Source organism: Thermobia domestica, chromosome 9 (assembly GCF_964235325.1).
Source record: "Thermobia domestica chromosome 9, izTheDome1.hap1.1, whole genome shotgun sequence".
Classification (NCBI taxonomy): Eukaryota; Metazoa; Arthropoda; class Insecta; order Zygentoma; family Lepismatidae; genus Thermobia; species Thermobia domestica.
The window spans coordinates 53,479,964-53,498,821 of NC_137462.1; the positions used below are offsets into that span (position 1 = coordinate 53,479,964).

An 18,858-nucleotide genomic window follows, 5' to 3' on the forward strand; every position below is an offset into this window, starting at 1 on the left:
ATGTAAAAGTCTTTATTCAAATTGTTTCTTTATTAAATACGCTAAAATATAAAACAACTTCAATACGAGTATCAAAAATTAAATAAGTTTTATTTTACTACTCTTTCTGTTACATTGTCATACCTTAATAGTATTACAAAAGTATTACAATGACTCAGAAAATAAACAGATCATTTTCAAGGTGTAGAGAAATTATTATGACACGACGTCATATGGGTTCGCAAATTCCACTTTTGAGCAAATCTTTTTCCACATATATCACACTCAAGTTTACGCACTCCTGCGTGAAGATTCAAATGTGTTTGAAGATTGTACTTACGTGCAAACTTTCGACCACAGATGTCACATATAAATGGCTGTTCTCCTGTGTGAATTGACATATGAAGTTTAAGAGCAAGAGGACTTGAGAGTTTTGAACCACAAACTTCACATTGTGTTGATTCTTTGTGAATGCTCATGTGGTCTGGCAAGCGATGTTTCTTCACCATCTTTCCACATACGTTGCAAGAACAGAATGTGTTTTTATGACTTCTTTTATGGTCCGTCAAGCTTTTATACTTACTAAACGTTCTATTACATAAAGGACAAGAATACTTTTGATCTGACAATGAGCTATGCGTTTCCATATGAAACTTCAAATGTCCCTTCGTAACTTGTTTGTCACACATATCACAGCTCACTGTATTCTTCTCTTTGTTATGAACATCCCGAATATGAGTGAATAGTCCACGTTTTGTTAACAACATTTTGTCACAAAATTCACATCTAAAGTCTTTAGTACGTGAAGTTGAATGTATTACTACATGTCTCCGTAAAAAAGCGAATACATTGTGAGTTCTTGGACAATCTTGACATTTATATCGACCGATTTTATGCTTTTTCCACATATGATCCCACCGAGCTCTCTTGTTCCCAACGTACTTCTCTCCACATACAGTACAAACTTTGTTTTCGTAAACCATCTCACTTCGATTTATGATTCTGAAAAATAATCAAAACACAACAACAATAATAGTAAATCAGTATAACTTAAATTATATGTTAACAACACTGAAATTAGAATAAATGAATGTAACACTATCCATTTTATATACTAGTTCATTAACCTATTCGTGCTCAGAACTTTTTTCGGGAAAGTTGTATTTTTTGTGTATCAATTATGTATACTTTACTGAAGGTTATACTTTGTTGAAAAGCACTAGGTGCGAAAACGCACTACAGAGCACATACATCATACAAAATTTACGTTAGAGAAGCAATACAATACAGAAGAAGTTTAGTAATATAGGCAATACTTACTGAGGAAAAATCAGGCACAATATATGAGAGTTCTTACAACAATCAAGTGAGTAATTTCCCTGGTGTTTCCAAGTGCCATTCGATATTTTGTTATTTCCCAATATCAACTTTTTAAAGCACTTGTCATGTAAGAACATACTGCACTTAGAACACTATCTGTTGTATGGGAATAACACTCTGCATAGCGTCTCCTCTTTTCCTGGAGTACAATTATGTGTCCTATGTTGTCGAATCGTATAGTCTCTGATATCCGTTTTTGGACGGGAGTCACTGTTGTACCTGGTTTTGCTCTTGCTTTTGGCCATATTTCTGAAGATAATTCAAGTTGATAGCTCTTTGGAACCCAAGAAGATCAAGTTCAGTGTCCTGTATTGCTGAAACTGGACGCCTATGCAAGTGCCATGCATTTTGCACTGCCATATCAATATCCCAGATAAATAACGGCCACCACCACTTTTTAGAACGAACTTGACATCTGTATTTACTCACGTTTCGGTCCATATACCTGTTGTACTTTTCAACCAGGTATGGCAGCTTGGTGGAAATTTTCTTTTTCTTCGAAGCTGAATACCTAGAAGCATTTGCTAATGGTTCAACACCGTCACAGCTCGAAACTAATGTAACAACTGCATTATCGTTCCATCAGCACACAACCACAGAATTGTTTGAACACCACATATCGTAACTACCCCTTCTCTCCTTTTGTATTGACGCAGCTTGTTTTATTGGGCAGTTCTCAATTTGGTTTTGCCTGATGGTACCAGTTAAACCTACTCCCATCTCAGTAAACTTGTCCATGATTTTCAAGCAGATGAAATAGTTGTCAGCAAAAATCTGATGACGGAGAATTTTACTTTCAACGCTTGGAAAAGCTTCTGAAAATTTCATGAGCACTCCACCACCAAGTTCGAACTGTCCTTTATGTGTGTTTGTATGTCCTTAGCCTCTTGGTATACTTTAAGATCAACTAAATAGCCCAATGGAAAATTTAAGAACCAAACCTTATAACCGAATCGTAGAGGTTTACCTCGAATAAATTGTTTCAAATTGTGCCTTCCAAAGTAAGGGATCATATCTTCATTGATTGATATTATTGTTTTACAAATGGAATTTTCGATACAATTGTAGCGAAGCATATCTATATGCAGTCTTACTTTGGATAATTTATCATTTTCGTGTAAATTTGTTATTGTTCATGTGTAGATACCTCATTATATTTTCAAATCTATTTCTGCAAACTGCACTTGAAACTGCCTCGTTTTGAGTGTCTGGACTTTCCTCCCAAAACATGCGTTTCCTAGGAAGCGGCACGTAACCACTTAGTAAACATACACCTAACATTACTTTCTGATCTTCCACAGAAAGACAAAAGTTACTTTTGCCTTTTTGTAAAGTGTATAAAACACTTTACTGGACTGTGTGTGTGCACAGTCCGTCGCTTAAAAAAAAAAAAAAAAATTCAAACAAATTTGTTGGGTCCATAGGTCTGTCCAAATGAGTAGATGCAAAGTAGGTAGATTCCACATTCTCAACCTTTTGACGTGATTCCGTTCGCTGCGGCAAATCTTTCTGCAACCATTTCCTACAAGTTGTCTTTATCTTGGTGTTAGGACTTTGTTTCTTAGAATTACTTGTGTTTCCAGTGTTAGAAACATCTGTAACACTTTCACTTCCATCACAAACACTGTCACCATTCCCAATTACCTTGTCTTCCAAACCAGATGTCAAAACGAGTTCCACTTCAGCTATAAGCTCTCTTCCAATATAGTCAAAATTTCGTTGACGGTAAATTCCCTGAAAATAAGCATAATGAACTTCCTTAATAACAAATTAGGTAAAGTGCATCTAATTTATCAATATGCAGTGACACAAGTTAAAACTGTTGCTTCTTCAATACAAGATTTCCTGTTCCACACCATCCCTATCGTAACTATATTTTAGAAAATCCTATCGAAAGTAACAATCGGAATACCCGGTCCATAAGGTTAGAATAGGTTCTAACATCCCTAACCTTAGCTGTGCTAATTTTGCAGGATATAAAATCATATACCAAGAATACAAAGTGATAACTGAAACAATAGTGCGTCACGAAAGCTGTTTACATCTTCAATCTAACATCTATACCGTTTTAGAGTTGATCTTCGTATTACTTGGTCTTGAATGGTACCGGTACTGCTGGTGTATGGGACACCGGATAGCTTGACTCCCACACTAAGATATGTTTTCTCCTAAACCATAATATGTTTCAAAAACAATTCAATCAAATACAACACGAACTATAAACTTCAAGAAAGAAAATAACTTTCATTCTAAAAATTTGACTTCGTACGTGCCCGATGATGCGAAAACGCAACACCCATAATTACGGGGCGAAAACATCAAGCAAATATTTCTCAATAGCCAATATATTTTTTGTGAAACTAATATAAACATTTTTATTTCTATTAACAGGAAACTTAACGTAGCATTGCAGAATATATTATACTAACCTTTTGCTAGACGAATCTGTTGCCATTTTTGCCAGTTTTCTCTTCTTGTTCCAAACGCTACAGTCAGATGGCTCTCACAACCACAAAGAGTTAATGGTACCAGAACCAAAATAAATAAGTTACTTTTTGGTTTGTCTTCAAACACCAAAGTACACAATATATGCATTTCCGGAAACATAAGCGAAATTATTAGCGAAGGTTATGAACAGTATGAAGTGGTGCAAAAACAGAACACAGAGCACAAATGAATTAATGTTTTTCTGTTCCGTAACTGAATACTTCTACACATTCCAGTGTTTTATGACAAATTTCACCAAATATCATTTAGTTTTTTTTTTTTTTTTTTTTTTTTTAAATTAGATGTAGAGAATAACAGTCAATATGTCCAATCGCAATTTTCATTGCACAAAGTTGCATCAAATTATACAGAAACATATCACAATAATATAAAAATGTATACTAAATGACAAACCAAACAATATAAAACTTAAATTAGATATACAAGTCATACAAAAAAAGAGAGAAAAATACATCCTTAATCTGCCAGAAAGCATGTACAGAATTGCTTCTGAACTAAATCCAAGAAATGTATCAACAATAGCCAAATCATTGCCAGATGAGAAACATCTATACATAGGGATAACTTCTAGACAGGCAGTAGCTAAAAATCTTCTCAAATGCCTTGTATAATGATAAGAACGTATAAAATTATCATAGATAACAAATTCAGTTTGCCATGTAAGAAAGAATGCATAAAAATGATACTAATGTTTTATTACAATTTAATGGTAACAGACTGATTTCAGATCAATGCAAAACATCGTTAATTTTATTTTGAGTTATAAATCGGTCATCCAAACTCTTACAAGATTTATAAATTTTTAGATCATCAACATACATTAAAGGAAGTACAAAGGAAGTAAAGCAATTTTGAAAAAGGAAGTACAAGGGTATAGAAAGCTATATATTAGGGTACTTCTTAACTCCCCAGCTTATCACATCACAGTGAAATAGATAAAAAAAAAGTGAAATGTAGGTTTTTACAAGGATTTTGCTTAAATATTCTATAAATATTCATACATCTGTATATATACAGCTACTGTTGTACAAGGCCGTTTTTTTTCAAAACCTGAGCTAAGAAAATTTTTCTATTATCATTTCCTTTCATATTATGCTTGAATGAAGGTAAAAATCGCAATTTCAAAGAATTTACATACTTTCGATCAAAATTTGTTGAACAGTGCTGTCCCAAATATTCACTGCGAAATCTACTGCGTAACTGTTCCCTGAGTTTATGACAAAATCTCAACCGTTTATGACAATATCTCAACGGATTTCAAGTTGTCGAGATCCGGTACTCCTACTTCTCTAACTAGCTGCAGAAACATAGATGGAGTTAAAGCTAGTAAATCCGAAGTATCATCAGAAACATAAGTTAACGGTCGACCATTCATGACAGCTTCACAGTCACTAATGAATTCTTCATAATTTAGCGAAGCCTTCCCAAGTATTCTCCTTAACAGTCCTTTCATTAATCGAACTAAACGCTCCCACCATCCACCCCACCAAGCAGCACTGGGTGGATTGAATTTCCACTTGATGCGTTTCTCAGTTGCAAAAGACGTTATACATTCCCAATCCAGTCTGCTCAATAAATTTTCTGTGCCAACAAAATTCGTGCCATTGTCACTGTAAATGACCGAAGGACGGCCTCGACGCACTATAAATCTTCAAAGGGCTTGAAGAAAGTCACTACTCGATAATCCGGAAACAAGCTCCAAATGCACTGCTCTATATGCTGCACAGGTAAATATACAAATCCAAGCTTTTCCTCCATCTCGTAGTCTAACTGGTCCACTCCCGTTACTTCAAACACTGCTGCATCTCTGATTCTATCTACAGGGATTGGTTCCAACTTCTTGGCAGTATATCGTTTACATATGACACATTGCTTTATTATAGATCGAACGGTTTTTCTTCCTTTGAGTATCCAAAACTGTTCCCTAAGAAGACTCAACAAACCTTGAACACCAACATGACAAGCTTCCACATGTTTATCGTAAACTAACCTTTTTACTACTGGATGTGTGCTTGGCAACACAACTGGATAACGAAAGGTTTCAACATCTGAAAGTTCTGTAATTTTGGTTTTTATTCTGATTATTTTGTCATTGTCTTCGAACGGACACAAAGATTTCAAATGCTTGTCGCCAACACCCTCAAAGGAATCTGTTTGGATAACTCTAATAACACTCTTCTCTGCTGATATCAATTCTTCAACAGACAATTCGTTGCTTCTTCTTTGCTTAGAACGACAATTATGAATAAATCTTTTCATCCAACCTATTATGCGAACTAATTGTTCGTACTTCGGAGGATACCGATAATACCAGTCACTGTCCTTTCCAACATTAAGCATAGCTGATGAGACCGTCTTTTTCTTTTCCTGTGTAATAATTTCTTCTTTGTACTCACACTTCTCTTCTGGCCATTCCTCCTTGGGTCGTCGCAGCTACGAAGGACCCTCCCACCATTTTGACTCAAGCAGTTGTTCTGAAGTACATCCTCTCGATTCATGTTTCCAGGTACGTAATGCCAAGTTTCTTTTTCACTTAATTTTCTGATTTCTTGCACTCGATTCCAAACAAAAGTATTCCATTGCTCATCTCGTTTAATCCATGCAAGAACTGTTGCAGAATCTGTCCAATAATAAATCTGTATACCTTCAAGATTCAAGGCCTCAATCACAGAAGTAGCTAGTCTCCCACCAATAGTAGCTGCCAATAATTCTAATCTTACTATGGTTGATTTCTTTATAGGAGCAACTCTTGTCTTGGCTTGTACTAACTGCACATTAATGTGTTATCTGGTAACAGTTCTAAGAAAAACTGCCGTAGCATAGGCTCCTTCACTTGCATCACAGAACACATGTAGGCTACAATTTTCTGAATCTCCTTGTATACATCTAGGAAATGAAAGTTCTTTCAACAAAGGCAATTCACCTACCCACTGTAAAAATTTCTTCCTTACTGCCCCTGGTACTTCGTCCCAACTTAAATCCAATCGCCAAATTTCTTGCAAAAGGATCTTTGGATACAACGTCACTGGAGAAGTAATCCCTATGGGGTCAAATATCCGGTTTGCAAACGAAAAAATAACCCTCTTAGTAAGAACTTCTGGTATTAACCCGTCGCAGCATTCTGGTCTTATTGCCAAAGTGTCACATTTCGTTTCCCACTGTAGACCCAAAACCGGTACTCCGTTGTCTTGCTCCATCTCTCCAAGAGAAGTGTACTCCTACCCTCTCAGCTCAAATCCAGCTTTCGCCTACTTGGGTGTTTTCATTAATGAAGTGATGAAGCTCCTCTTCATTCCTTACGCTGGTAACGTAATTGTCCACATAAAAGCACTTCGAAAGCTGAGCGATGACTTCTCTGGAATATTGGCTTTCTCCTTCTCTTTGTTTTTCCATTTATAACTTAAGATGATGTTCTATCACTGAACACAACACAAATAGACTACAGTTCACACCAAAAACTACACGCTATATCTTTTCGTTTCCCTCTTGGTCAACCTACAAAAATCTCAAAAAGTCACGCTCTCTTTTACAAACACTAATTTGTAAAAATGCTCTCTTGATATCGGATACAACTCCGATTCTATTTAACCTAAACTTTATCAAAATTGAGGGTATCATTTCCATCAAATTAATGCCCTTCTCTAAACACTGATTCAATGAAAGATAATTTTTCTCCCTGGCTGATGCGTCGAAGACGGGACGTATTGTCGTCGTACTGCTTTCCTTGACTACATAACGCTGAGATAAATAATGTCCTTCTCTATCCTTTTCTTCTGGTGGAACTTCTTCCATTACGCCATCATATATCCATTCATTCAACACTTGTTGATAGCCTTCGTAACGGTTTTCCTTCTTCAACTTACCAATAAGTGTATTCAATCTTCTTTTGCACATTTCAATATTACTAGGAAGTGTAGGATGTCCTTCTATCCAAGGTATCATTACTTCGTACCTCTTCTCTTCATTAATAGCTACGGTCTTATTAATCTATTACTGCTTGCTGAGCTTCCAATTTTGTCTTCTTTTCCGCAGGATCTGTAATACCAAGAACATCTAACCGCCATAAATCCGCTATAGATTCTTCTTTACAAAACATGAACATAGTTGCCATAGACGAGCATTTAACATCACAACGTACTTTAACTTTGCCCATTAAAACCCAACCAAGCAATGTTTCCATAGCTACCAATTCGGACTTCTACACAATTCTTTTCCCAGTAAAAAGTTTTCCTGCAATGTCAGAACCAATGAAAATTTCTACCGCACCAGGGTTCCTGTCGTAAATTTCTACACCAAATTTTTCTAACTTCTGTATCCAAGGACCTTTAACTACTGACGTCACATTGCTACATATTGTATCTTGGTTCAGTGCTTCAAAATTGCATGCATAATCTCCTTTCAGACTATACAACCTAACTTGATAACAACTATGTTCATAAGGTGCAGAACAAATACCTCCGAAGAGTGCATGCGTAACACTTTCTTTTTTGACAATTTCGTATCCCATTTCCAATGCGGTAGCTGTTCGAATGTACGATCGTTGGAACCGGTATCTAAAATTGCTGTCACCTCCCTTTCTGTCTCTTGACCCCTTAATTTTGCAACTAATGTTTGCAAAAACGTTTCGGTATACACGTTATTAGTTAATGTATTTTCAATAACCGGTTTCGTTTCACTTTGTTTCACTGTACCGTCATTTTCCTTGTTACCTTTTGGTCCCTTGTACATAATGTATGAATGTTGTCCCTTGCACTTGGCGCATTTTAATTTTATTCTACATCTACTGCTAATGTGCCCCGGTTTTAGACATTTGAAACAACAACCCTTTGCTGTTAACACCTTTGTTTTTCCCTCGAAAGACCAGTTACGTGCCTTCGAACACTCCTCGTTAACATGAAAATCACTACAAAAAATACATTTCTCTGGGTCACCTTTACAATTAACTAACTCTGCCGCTGTTGGAACAGTTTCTGTGAGACTACTTCGATCCTTCCTTTTCTTTATCGCACTGGAAGTATCTTTCAAATCAAAGCCCGCAACTGCAAGTGCTATCCGCTCTTCACTTTCAACTTCTTTTCTCACAAACAACATTAATTTTCCAGTCTATTTTCCACTGTAGATATCCATAGTTCGTAGTTCCCCTTTGCCATGCTCGCAAAAGTTCCTCAGGTAAACACGATTCCACTAGTGGGTACAGCATTGCTGCGGATTTGTCTATCGTCACTCCTAATGTACTTAATGCTCGTAATTGTGACTCAATTTTGTCATACAAGGCACTGCGTTCTAATTGCTTATTACTGTTCAAATTGCTTAACACCAGTTTTAAAAGTTCCCTCACATACACTTCTACCAATGTATCTTCACGACCGAAACGTGACTTCAAACCTTCAATCACTTTCGGATAGTTTTCTTCACATAACGGGAAACTTTCAACGAATTGGCGTGCTCTTGAACAGGGTAGAGTGGCCTGAACTAAATACTGAAATTTGTCACTGTTTGCGATATTCGTGTCCGCATCGAAACGATTGAACTGACTCCAAAACGGTAACCAATTCTTCAAGTCACCATCAAACTTCTTCAATTCAATTACGTAACTTAATACCCCGTTTCTTACCTTCTGTCAAAACACTGTCTGTATCACGAGTTGAATTTGATGCATGCTTATCGATCAACTATTGAACTTTCGTACGGAGACCATAAAATGTCAGAACATACTTATCTTGTGCTTCTGTTTCCTGAACCAAATCATCTTCTTGGAATTCTTTTAATAACAATTCAATGTATTCATTGTGTGCTTCATCAACCGTCCTGCATTTATCCTCCAATAATTCAAAGTTCACTTTAATTTCGTCAATGTTCACATTCGCGGCATTACAACACTGTTCCACATTTTTTGCGATTTTTGTAAATACAGCTCTCGCCACTGTTCTAACTCTTTTTGCCTTCTCCATTACTTAAGTTGTTTTTCAGTCGTGTCACGATCGCCAGATTTTACAATAAAACGTTAATGTTATATTATAGAAGGCAAAAAATACGATTTTTATTCTAACATTTGCACTTGCACTACAGCTGATAGAAAACGAGCGAAGGAACTAAAGAAAAACAAAAGAACAAACTCGGTACAAATGTTGCCATAACAAATCCAACAATATCAGAAACACACTTCTTGTAAATAACAAGAAATTTTCTACGCGACAAGTAAGACACAAACTAAATAATAAATCAAATAAAAAGGTCATATATTTCTAGTTTTTTAAAATCAAAATATCATGAGGTAATTTGTCAAAAGTTGGAGAAAACGAAATACGCTACATCAACTTGCCCATCACTCTAAACAACAGGGGAAATATCGGATATAAAACCAGCTATAACTGGTCGCAGTTCATAAAGATTGGACTGCTTTTCATAAAACCATGTTGATTTGTATAAATATTAGAATAAACATTCTACAAAATTCTGTAAACCACTTTGTCGAACACTTCAGGAATAATATTTCGAAAAAGAAGCTGGTCGATTATAAGCTAATGTGACGCTGAGTTCAAAAACATGGTTACATTGCTCTTTATTGAAGGAATTGAAAAAGATAATTTTGATTCATATGCATTTTAAAAGACATTTTTCTCTCTTGACTTGCTACAGGCTAGCAACAGAAAAAGGAAATACGTAAAACCTTCTGAAGGTGACTAATGTTGCTTTTGCTGCGCAATTTTGTAGGAAGTTTACATGTCAAAGGTTACTCATAGTCATCCTACAGGATATATAATCATGATTTTGGCAACGTGACACCGCATTAATATGTTGAAATTGGTTATATAGATATGAATCTATAGATAAGTCTAGAGATCACGTTGTTTGACACGCTTAAAATAATATAACCTATAGTAAATTAAAATTCAAGATCACAATATCAACAGTTTGACGGAAGTTCTTCCTTGAATCTGCATGAACTTAAATATTGGAAATTCATTATAATAAATTAACAAATCAATGGTAGTCGATAATAGAAATTCAACCTTTGTTGATATCTCGAATCCTTATGTAACCATTCTCTATTTAAACCCCATTAATAGTTGACGTTACTAATTACTCATTACCAATTACTTGGGGTGACTAAATTGTAATCATTCATTTATCCTTGTAAACAACGAAACACGGCTGTCTTGCTATGTAATTACCACAAATTATGTATTGGCATATCTTCTTTTCCATTCATCTTAGGTGCCAATCTCTTAATCAATGGTTTATGTTCTCTTATTTCATTCAATCACTTCATAAGCACAAGATTGAAATTAAAATATGTGTGTAATGTACTGAAATAATGCAAACTATTGTGCTCCTTAGTATATTACATTGTTACTAAGTATAACAATACTATTTCTTACTTACTTGTGTAGTGTTAAATTTCTAATGGGACCCTATTTCGTTGAATATGAGATGGTACACATCTCACTAGATTGTAGTATTTAACGTACGTAACCGTATATTAATACTTACTTTTATTAAAGCTCAGAATTTGCCATTAGTGAATCTACTGTACTAAAGGAACTGACTTGAATTTAAGATAGTGTGCTGAACATTACAAAATCACCGTTAGAATGATAAACCGAAGGGTTCTCTGTTATTGTTCAGTAGTCTAATTCACTCTCTGTCATTACTTTATTCTCTGTATATATTACAATTCCAATGCATTCCTTTTGCATATATTACAAATCCAATGAAATGTGGATGTTTGTCGGTAAGGTTTTTATGCAAGATATTTTTTTAATAATGAATCTTTAGAACTGAGAACTGTTAGTTGTTAATGAACATTATGTAGGTTGTTCTAATGTTGCATTCTTGCAATCGTAGCATTTATGATAATTGAGAAAATTGACTTTTTCTCTTAATGTAGCATGTTCAATATGTCATTGACTTTTCAACTTTAGTGTAATATCTCATTCAAGTGCCTTCTTGCAAATTTTAGCACATTGAAATGTTGTTCATCTTTACTTTGGTATAGTACATCAGTAATGTTATATGATGTGTCAAACTAAAATATTTTTGTAGTTGATGTTACTCATTCCTAATCACTAAAATATTCTTGTTAGTTGATGTAACTCATTCATAATCACCTGTATTTCCATTTTCGTTGTGTTATGTGAAGGAACAGAGACACCATTTTGTTATAAACGTTCTCTGTATTATTGTTAAGAAAAGATGAAATGCGACTATGCTGACAACAGACTCATAAGTATACATAACCTATGCTTTCTTCACTTCGCGAAAACTTTTTTTTTTCAATATAATTTTTTTTTTTTTACGAGGGTCACTCGAAAAGTAAGGATATCTGTATTCCAGCTTCACCGCTCGCTTCTTGATGATTTTCGAGGTCGAAAATTATGAAGCAGTGGGAATGTGACGCTGAGTTCAAAAATATGGTTACATTGCTCTTTATTGAAGGAATTGAAAAAGATAATTTTGATTCATATGCATTTTAAAAGACATTTTTCTCTCTTGACTTGCTACAGGCTAGCAACAGAAAAAGGAAATACGTAAAACCTTCTGAAGGTGACTAATGTTGCTTTTGCTGCGCAATTTTGTAGGAAGTTTACATGTCAAAGGTTACTCATAGTCATCCTACAGGATATATAATCATGATTTTGGCAACGTGACACCGCATTAATATGTTGAAATTGGTTATATAGATATGAATCTATAGATAAGTCTAGAGATCACGCTATTGAATTCTTCCGGCTGTGACAGTACACGTATGTACATGTGTGTCACGCCACGTATTTTGGGTGCGGCAGTCTCTAAGAGCCAATCAAAACACAAATGAGCAATAAGTTTCCATATTTGTGGAGATGATAAAACGGATGTACTGACGGATGTGAGGCTTGGGTGTGACCCTCGAGAATAATATAAAAGAGTGAACGGGTGTGAGAAGTTGAGAAGTTCCGGTGCAAGGGTGCAGAGGTTCGAGACGTCGGTTGTGACCAGACAGAATCATCGTCAAAGTTTCTAAGAGTTACAAGAATACTACCATAAGGTATGTATAATCTCTTGTTGCATCATAAAATTCAAGTTTAGAGATGTCATGCGGTACTTCAAAATGAATTGTGTACCTACCATAAAACTTTCAAGATTAAGAACTGTTGTCACATTCTTGTATTTCATCTTCCGTTTCTTCTAACTTAAATATTTCAATCTCTAGCCTGTCAATCAATATATATATATAAGTTAAGGTATCAATCTATCAAATGAACTATCAGATATTCCATTGCTTTTGTTGAATCACTAAATCAAATGTTGTTATATATTACCATTTTAGCTATGTAATAAACTTACTTTTTATAAATAATGTTGTCATTCCCCTAGATTAAAACCACCTTTTCCCATGAAAATAATGGTGTAATTTAAGTATATTTCTTTGTGACATCCACTACAGAATTAGCGTGAGCAGATCTCTACATTATGGTGGAATAAAACGAGCTAAATAATTAAAAAGAGTCTGCATATCGTCACACTAAATCCTTGCCATCTCTTTTGGGAACATGGAGTAGAGCAACAGTCATCCAATAACCTTTATAAACAGAGTTAACCAAACTCCAATTAAACAGAGATGAAAATACCGGAGCAATAATATTACTAATTCCTTTCAATATAAATACAGAATCATTATCAAGACCACCAGAAGAGTTTGTAGTAAGACCTTTTATTATCTCTATTATTTAATTGACAGTAACAACTGGATAAAGCAACTACTATCAGCCACTGTCTGAAGTCAATATACAGGAGGACGTTCTGATAAATATTGAAATAGTTCAACGCAGAAGTTTAAACTTTTAGGTGGATACATAAGTACCATTAACCATAATTCATTTCTCCTGTAAATCTTCAATTTTTACTTACGTTAGTTCTGCTCCCCCATAACTAAACACAACCATTTCTTACAAGTGGCGTAAAATTTCGTCTCAGATTTAAAGGTTAATTCAGCACAAATGTAATTGATATTGCTACTTTGGAATTATGGAGGTTTTTTCAAACACGAGAAAAAAAAAGCTACTTACACAACAGAAACAAAGCCATCTCATGTTTCAGCATTTCTTTTTTTTTCTTTCTTTTTTTTTTCGGAATTTAAATTCTTAGGAGGCAGCTATATCAGGTAAAGTCTTCTACCGCACTTGTTTTGTTACAAAGTGAGACTGTAAAGTCCTTAGTTTGACATTACATTATAATAATTTGAAGTTTTTTGAACCTGAACAAAATCTTTGTGATAAATTCAGCTTGCTTTCCTCTCTTATTTTGGTATAAGGGATTTTTTTTTTTTGTAATTGTTGTCCTTGTGATTTCAAGTAATAACCTCTGGAAAGTTTTCATATTTGAATTTTTCGAATGTTTTTAAAAATATTTTTCTTTTAATCTTAGTGTGTAATTTCGCTAGGTAATTCATCTGATGTAAATATGGCATTTTTTTTAAAAAAATATTATTATTTCTTCATATCTGCATGAACTTAATGATTAACAGTATTCAATTCCAATCACTTATACCTTTTTTTTTTTTTATTATTTTTAACTGAATACGCTCCATACCCCAGATGTCTATAATTTCTTTCCAGCTTGTATGACCTGGCTTTGGTCACTTTTACTTGCAAAGATCATATGATCTATAGAACCTATTTCTTTTTTGACCAACAATTTGTATCTGATTTCTTGATTTGATGTAATTTGTTCAGTGTTAATGCTGTATTGAATAACTGTTGATATAAAATAACTTTGTATCTCGTCCATGAATGTAGTACAAGCATTTTGTTTTGGTGTGTGTGTGTGTTTATGTCTATACAGGTACTTAAGTTGTCCTAATAATGGATGCTAGCTCCTGTTCTAATTTCTAATTTACAATTGTATATCTTCTTTAAATGATTTTCTGTAAGTCTTGTCTTAAAGTTTAAATGGCTTATTTTATTGAAGTGAGTTGACTATATCACATGCATTATCGACAGATATATGAGTTTCATCGTGAAATTATATATTGGTGTGCGATTTCAAATGGAAAAATTGCGTAACATTTTTCTAGTAGTATTCTATATAATATTTTAATGTTTAATAAAATCTATGTAGTTTTTATATTCCACTTGGTTTCTATTAAACCATTAAGTACACTGAGGGTCTCACTACACTATCAACACTGGCTACCTGCTAAACACGTCTGATCTTTACCTACATTTACAGTTTTGTCAAGCCTACACAAAAGAAAGAAATTTTTCGTAATCATTTTCCACTTTTTCTATTATAATACAAGGGAGTATTCGCTAAATCAAATATCTATATGGCATGTGTGCCCTATAAGCTGTCTAAATTTATAGTCGCCCGTTGTTAAGGTGTAGTAAATGGGAAGAGGGGGATTTATGCAATTGAATATATATAATTTCTAAACTATTTTACATAATTCCAGTAACCCCTCAACTCCGTATGAGATTTATGACGACAATCTTTATACCACGTGAAAGCTTCAACCTTTCACAATAACCTGAGACGTAAATAATCCTTCAACGTTGATAAACCGCTGAGCGATGCCGCTCCAAATACATGCATATTTCAAGAAAATACAATCCATTTCGCATATAAAGGTGAAAAAACGTCATAACAAAGCTTTGCCGGATAGAAAGATTCTGATTATATGTTTGAATTCAGGAGGACGAACTGTATCAGGCTAAGAATTCACTTCTTTTGTTTTAAAAAAAATCATGTTGACCAGTGTTATCAATAACAGTAATAGAAACTAAGTTTTCTTCATTCGTATTAAAAAAAAATCTATCGACATTTCATTTTGTTGTCCAATACATGACTTTTGTACTGTCCGGGGAAGAGAAGGATATACGTTTCAACTGCTTCACAACTCTGTCTGGCCTGACTAAATTATTTTCATCTACTTTAGCTGTAGTGGATCTTTACAGTTATTCCTGTGTTTGCATTTTCTTTAATTATGTACGATGTTTGCTAAATTCGATAACGAGTCGTCCCAAATATTTATTATTTGCACGTCAGCACGTTATGTTTGTTACGAATTGGCACAAGTGATATAATTTAATTCTATTTGTTCTTACTTTTCTTGCTCAATATGCTGATGATTGTACAATATCCAGATTCGTCAAGTAATTAACACAATTAATGATTAGGAATTATAAATCAAATAACTTGGTTAATACACTCTCAATATTTATACTTAGATACGTATTTGTACATTTCTTCAAAATATATTTGGGCGCATGAATTTTTCTAGGTCTCTCAAAATAGGAAGTTTGGCAACAGTACATTCGGATGGAGAGTCGGGAGTAGTGAAGCATTCCCAACATACTTCGCTATTTACTGTTTGAAATACTCATCTCCTATCTTATTAATTAATGCAATGTTACTTTCAGAATAAAATAATACCTTAGCAAATGCAGAAAAAACTTTGTTGTATTTAAAGAAAAAAAAAACACACGCTTTTCGACCAAACAAAAACGTAAAACAGAAGGAGGGTTGTTAAGGAGTTCTTTCGTCATCTATACACTGAAAGGTAATTTTACACTTGTTTCGATAGCCATACATGTTAAGTTCCTTATTTGTCCTGGGATTAAAAATTTTTGAACCTGATTTCAATGCCACTGAATGCGTTTATTTATTTATTTATTTATTAAATTTCCGCTACACTTGGCTTATAGTTTCTGATTTTATGATTTATTTTGCTCTTTTATTTTTAGTATTAATTTTATATTAATAGTATATGGCTGTTCTAAAAAGTAGGAGAATAATAAATCTATAAGGAGATATGAAGAAACAAATCTTTCAAATGGGGAATGTTTTAATTGTTATACGTTTTACTCTGATAAACGAGTTCTTAGAAGAGGAATAAGTAAACTATTAACTAAATATAAAAAAGTAATTGAGTACAAACTCAGGCCCGTATCCAGGAGGGTCTAGGGGGCCGGGCCCTTCAAAATTTTTACTAGACCCCTTCACGGTAGGTTTGCAAATGAACTATAATATGGGTGGATCGCCCTCCCCCCCTCCTACACTTTTGGGCTGGCTACGGGCCTGTACAAACTCAGTAACAGATTCTATTTTGAGTCGAACATACAAACGCTAAGTGATCTTCCAACTTACGTAATGAACATACTGAACACATTGTCATTTATAACACTAGAATTAATGAATACCTGGATTTACAGTATGAATGAATTACTCTTTCACAGGCTAGATTTCCTCTCAATTTATTTGAAAGTAAGTATGGACTACCGTTATTACATATTTAAAAATCTGCAACTAAGACCACTAAAATTGTCCATTTAAATTAATGCACTCATAAAAACTAAATTTTTAATTAATCAATCATAATGCCAGTATAAAAGATTATGTATTGCTTGCCACGACTCCATTTTGGTGTTGTTTACTTATCTTATTATCTTAAATCATAATCGTAACAATTTATACGAAATCGACTCGTAAGAGGGTTTGTCAGACGACTATATTGTAAGAATCAAATCTGTTACAGGTATTTATAAACATAATACATACAAATGTTCCCATACACGTTATTGGATTACTGTGCTATCGGCTGTTACCGAATTAGTTAAATTTATTCAAGTTGAATTTAAGCACTCGAAGTAATCATCTGTGTGTTTTGAAACCTATCAAATGCGCTTCAAAATTGATATTACGTACAAATTACGTATCCTTGAATGTATAGCCAATGTTGAGTGTAGACGTATCACCAGGACCACCTATAAGAGGGGTAGAAATTACGACAAATGTTGGGGACCCGGACGTTCGGAGGGGGAGCGATAAAAATTATATTTTCTTTCTAATTTTTCATGACTTTCCTAGATATTAAACAAAATTAAATTTACGGTAAATGTATGGATTTAACAATCTTTTAAACACATTTAGTGACAAGAATGAAATTTAGTCCATTGATAATATTCTTAACTGCCATACAAAATCTTGAAGCTTTGTGTTACGATAGTAGGAACAGTGGAGATAGGAATAATTTTCGTGGTAAAACTGTTCGAGTTAATTAGGTAGATGAAGTCAAGGGTAACGGTAAGAATTATAACAAAAAGGGTAATGGAGGTAAATCTAGAAATGAAAACCGTGATAGTAAAAACAAAGGAAAATTTAAGGGATCAAACCAAAAAGGAAACTGAAATAAAAAGAATTTTCATTGGAAAAATTGTACGAATACGTTAGAGATAATGATAGTGATCAGGGTCAAAGCACAGGTAATGATAATTACGAAAGTAATCACGTTCAAACGATGCCGAATCAAAATGAAAAGGTTAGTTTTGTGAACAGTAACCATAATGAAGTTATAAGCAGACCACAGTCAGTGCCCTCTTATTGTCAATCTGAACCACAATTTCCATATTTCAATCCAAAACTTGTGTTTCCGCAGAACAAAAAACATAATTTAAACTAAGGATGCTCTCCAACGCGAGTGCGGTTGGCAGAGTTAGTAATGATAATATTCAAAGTAAAAATGCACTTAAACAAAATTCTCAATGCGGGTTTGCTGTTATTGGTAAAAATGTAGTAAACGTGTTCAATTGGGACGTCGATTCATTGGAAAGTAGTGATAATGGTCAAATTTTAGAAAACCAGTCTATATCAGCTGAAATAATGGTACAGGTCATGAATCAATCTATTGTTGCCTTATGTGATTCTGGAGCATATGTCACATTATTGTCCTTAGAGACATGGAAACGAGTAGCGTCTGTAATTTCCCACCCTCGCTTGCGACCTGCCCCACATGTTTTGTTTGTGGATTTCTCCGAGAAAAAAAAGGTGCAAGGTGAAACAGTGTTATGTATTGAAATAGGGAATACTGCTTTCAACGTACGTGTGTTAGTTGTTTCCGATTTAAATACAGAATGCTTGCTGGGGAGAAATTTCCTTACTCAGTCTAAGGCTAAGATAGATTTTGGTAGTAATTCTGTCATTGTCGAAAAGGAAGGAGAAATAGTAACTGCA

The 18,858-nt window shown here is 34.3% G+C and overlaps 1 protein-coding gene across 2 annotated transcripts in view; it reads right to left on the minus strand.

Moving 5' to 3' along the window:
* The window catches only part of LOC145694649 (uncharacterized), a 142,944-nt gene that overhangs the window by 54,087 nt on the left and 69,999 nt on the right, over nucleotides 1–18,858 (minus strand). Inside the window, exon 2 of one of the 2 annotated variants that reach the window (XM_081771073.1) lies at nucleotides 38–981. The exons of the other annotated variant lie outside the window; for it this stretch is intronic. Coding sequence (XP_081627199.1) covers nucleotides 177–981 — 805 coding nt within the window. The 3' untranslated portion in view covers nucleotides 38–176. Of the gene's footprint in view, nucleotides 1–37; nucleotides 982–18,858 lie in introns of those variants that run through there. 2 annotated transcript variants of the gene reach the window in all.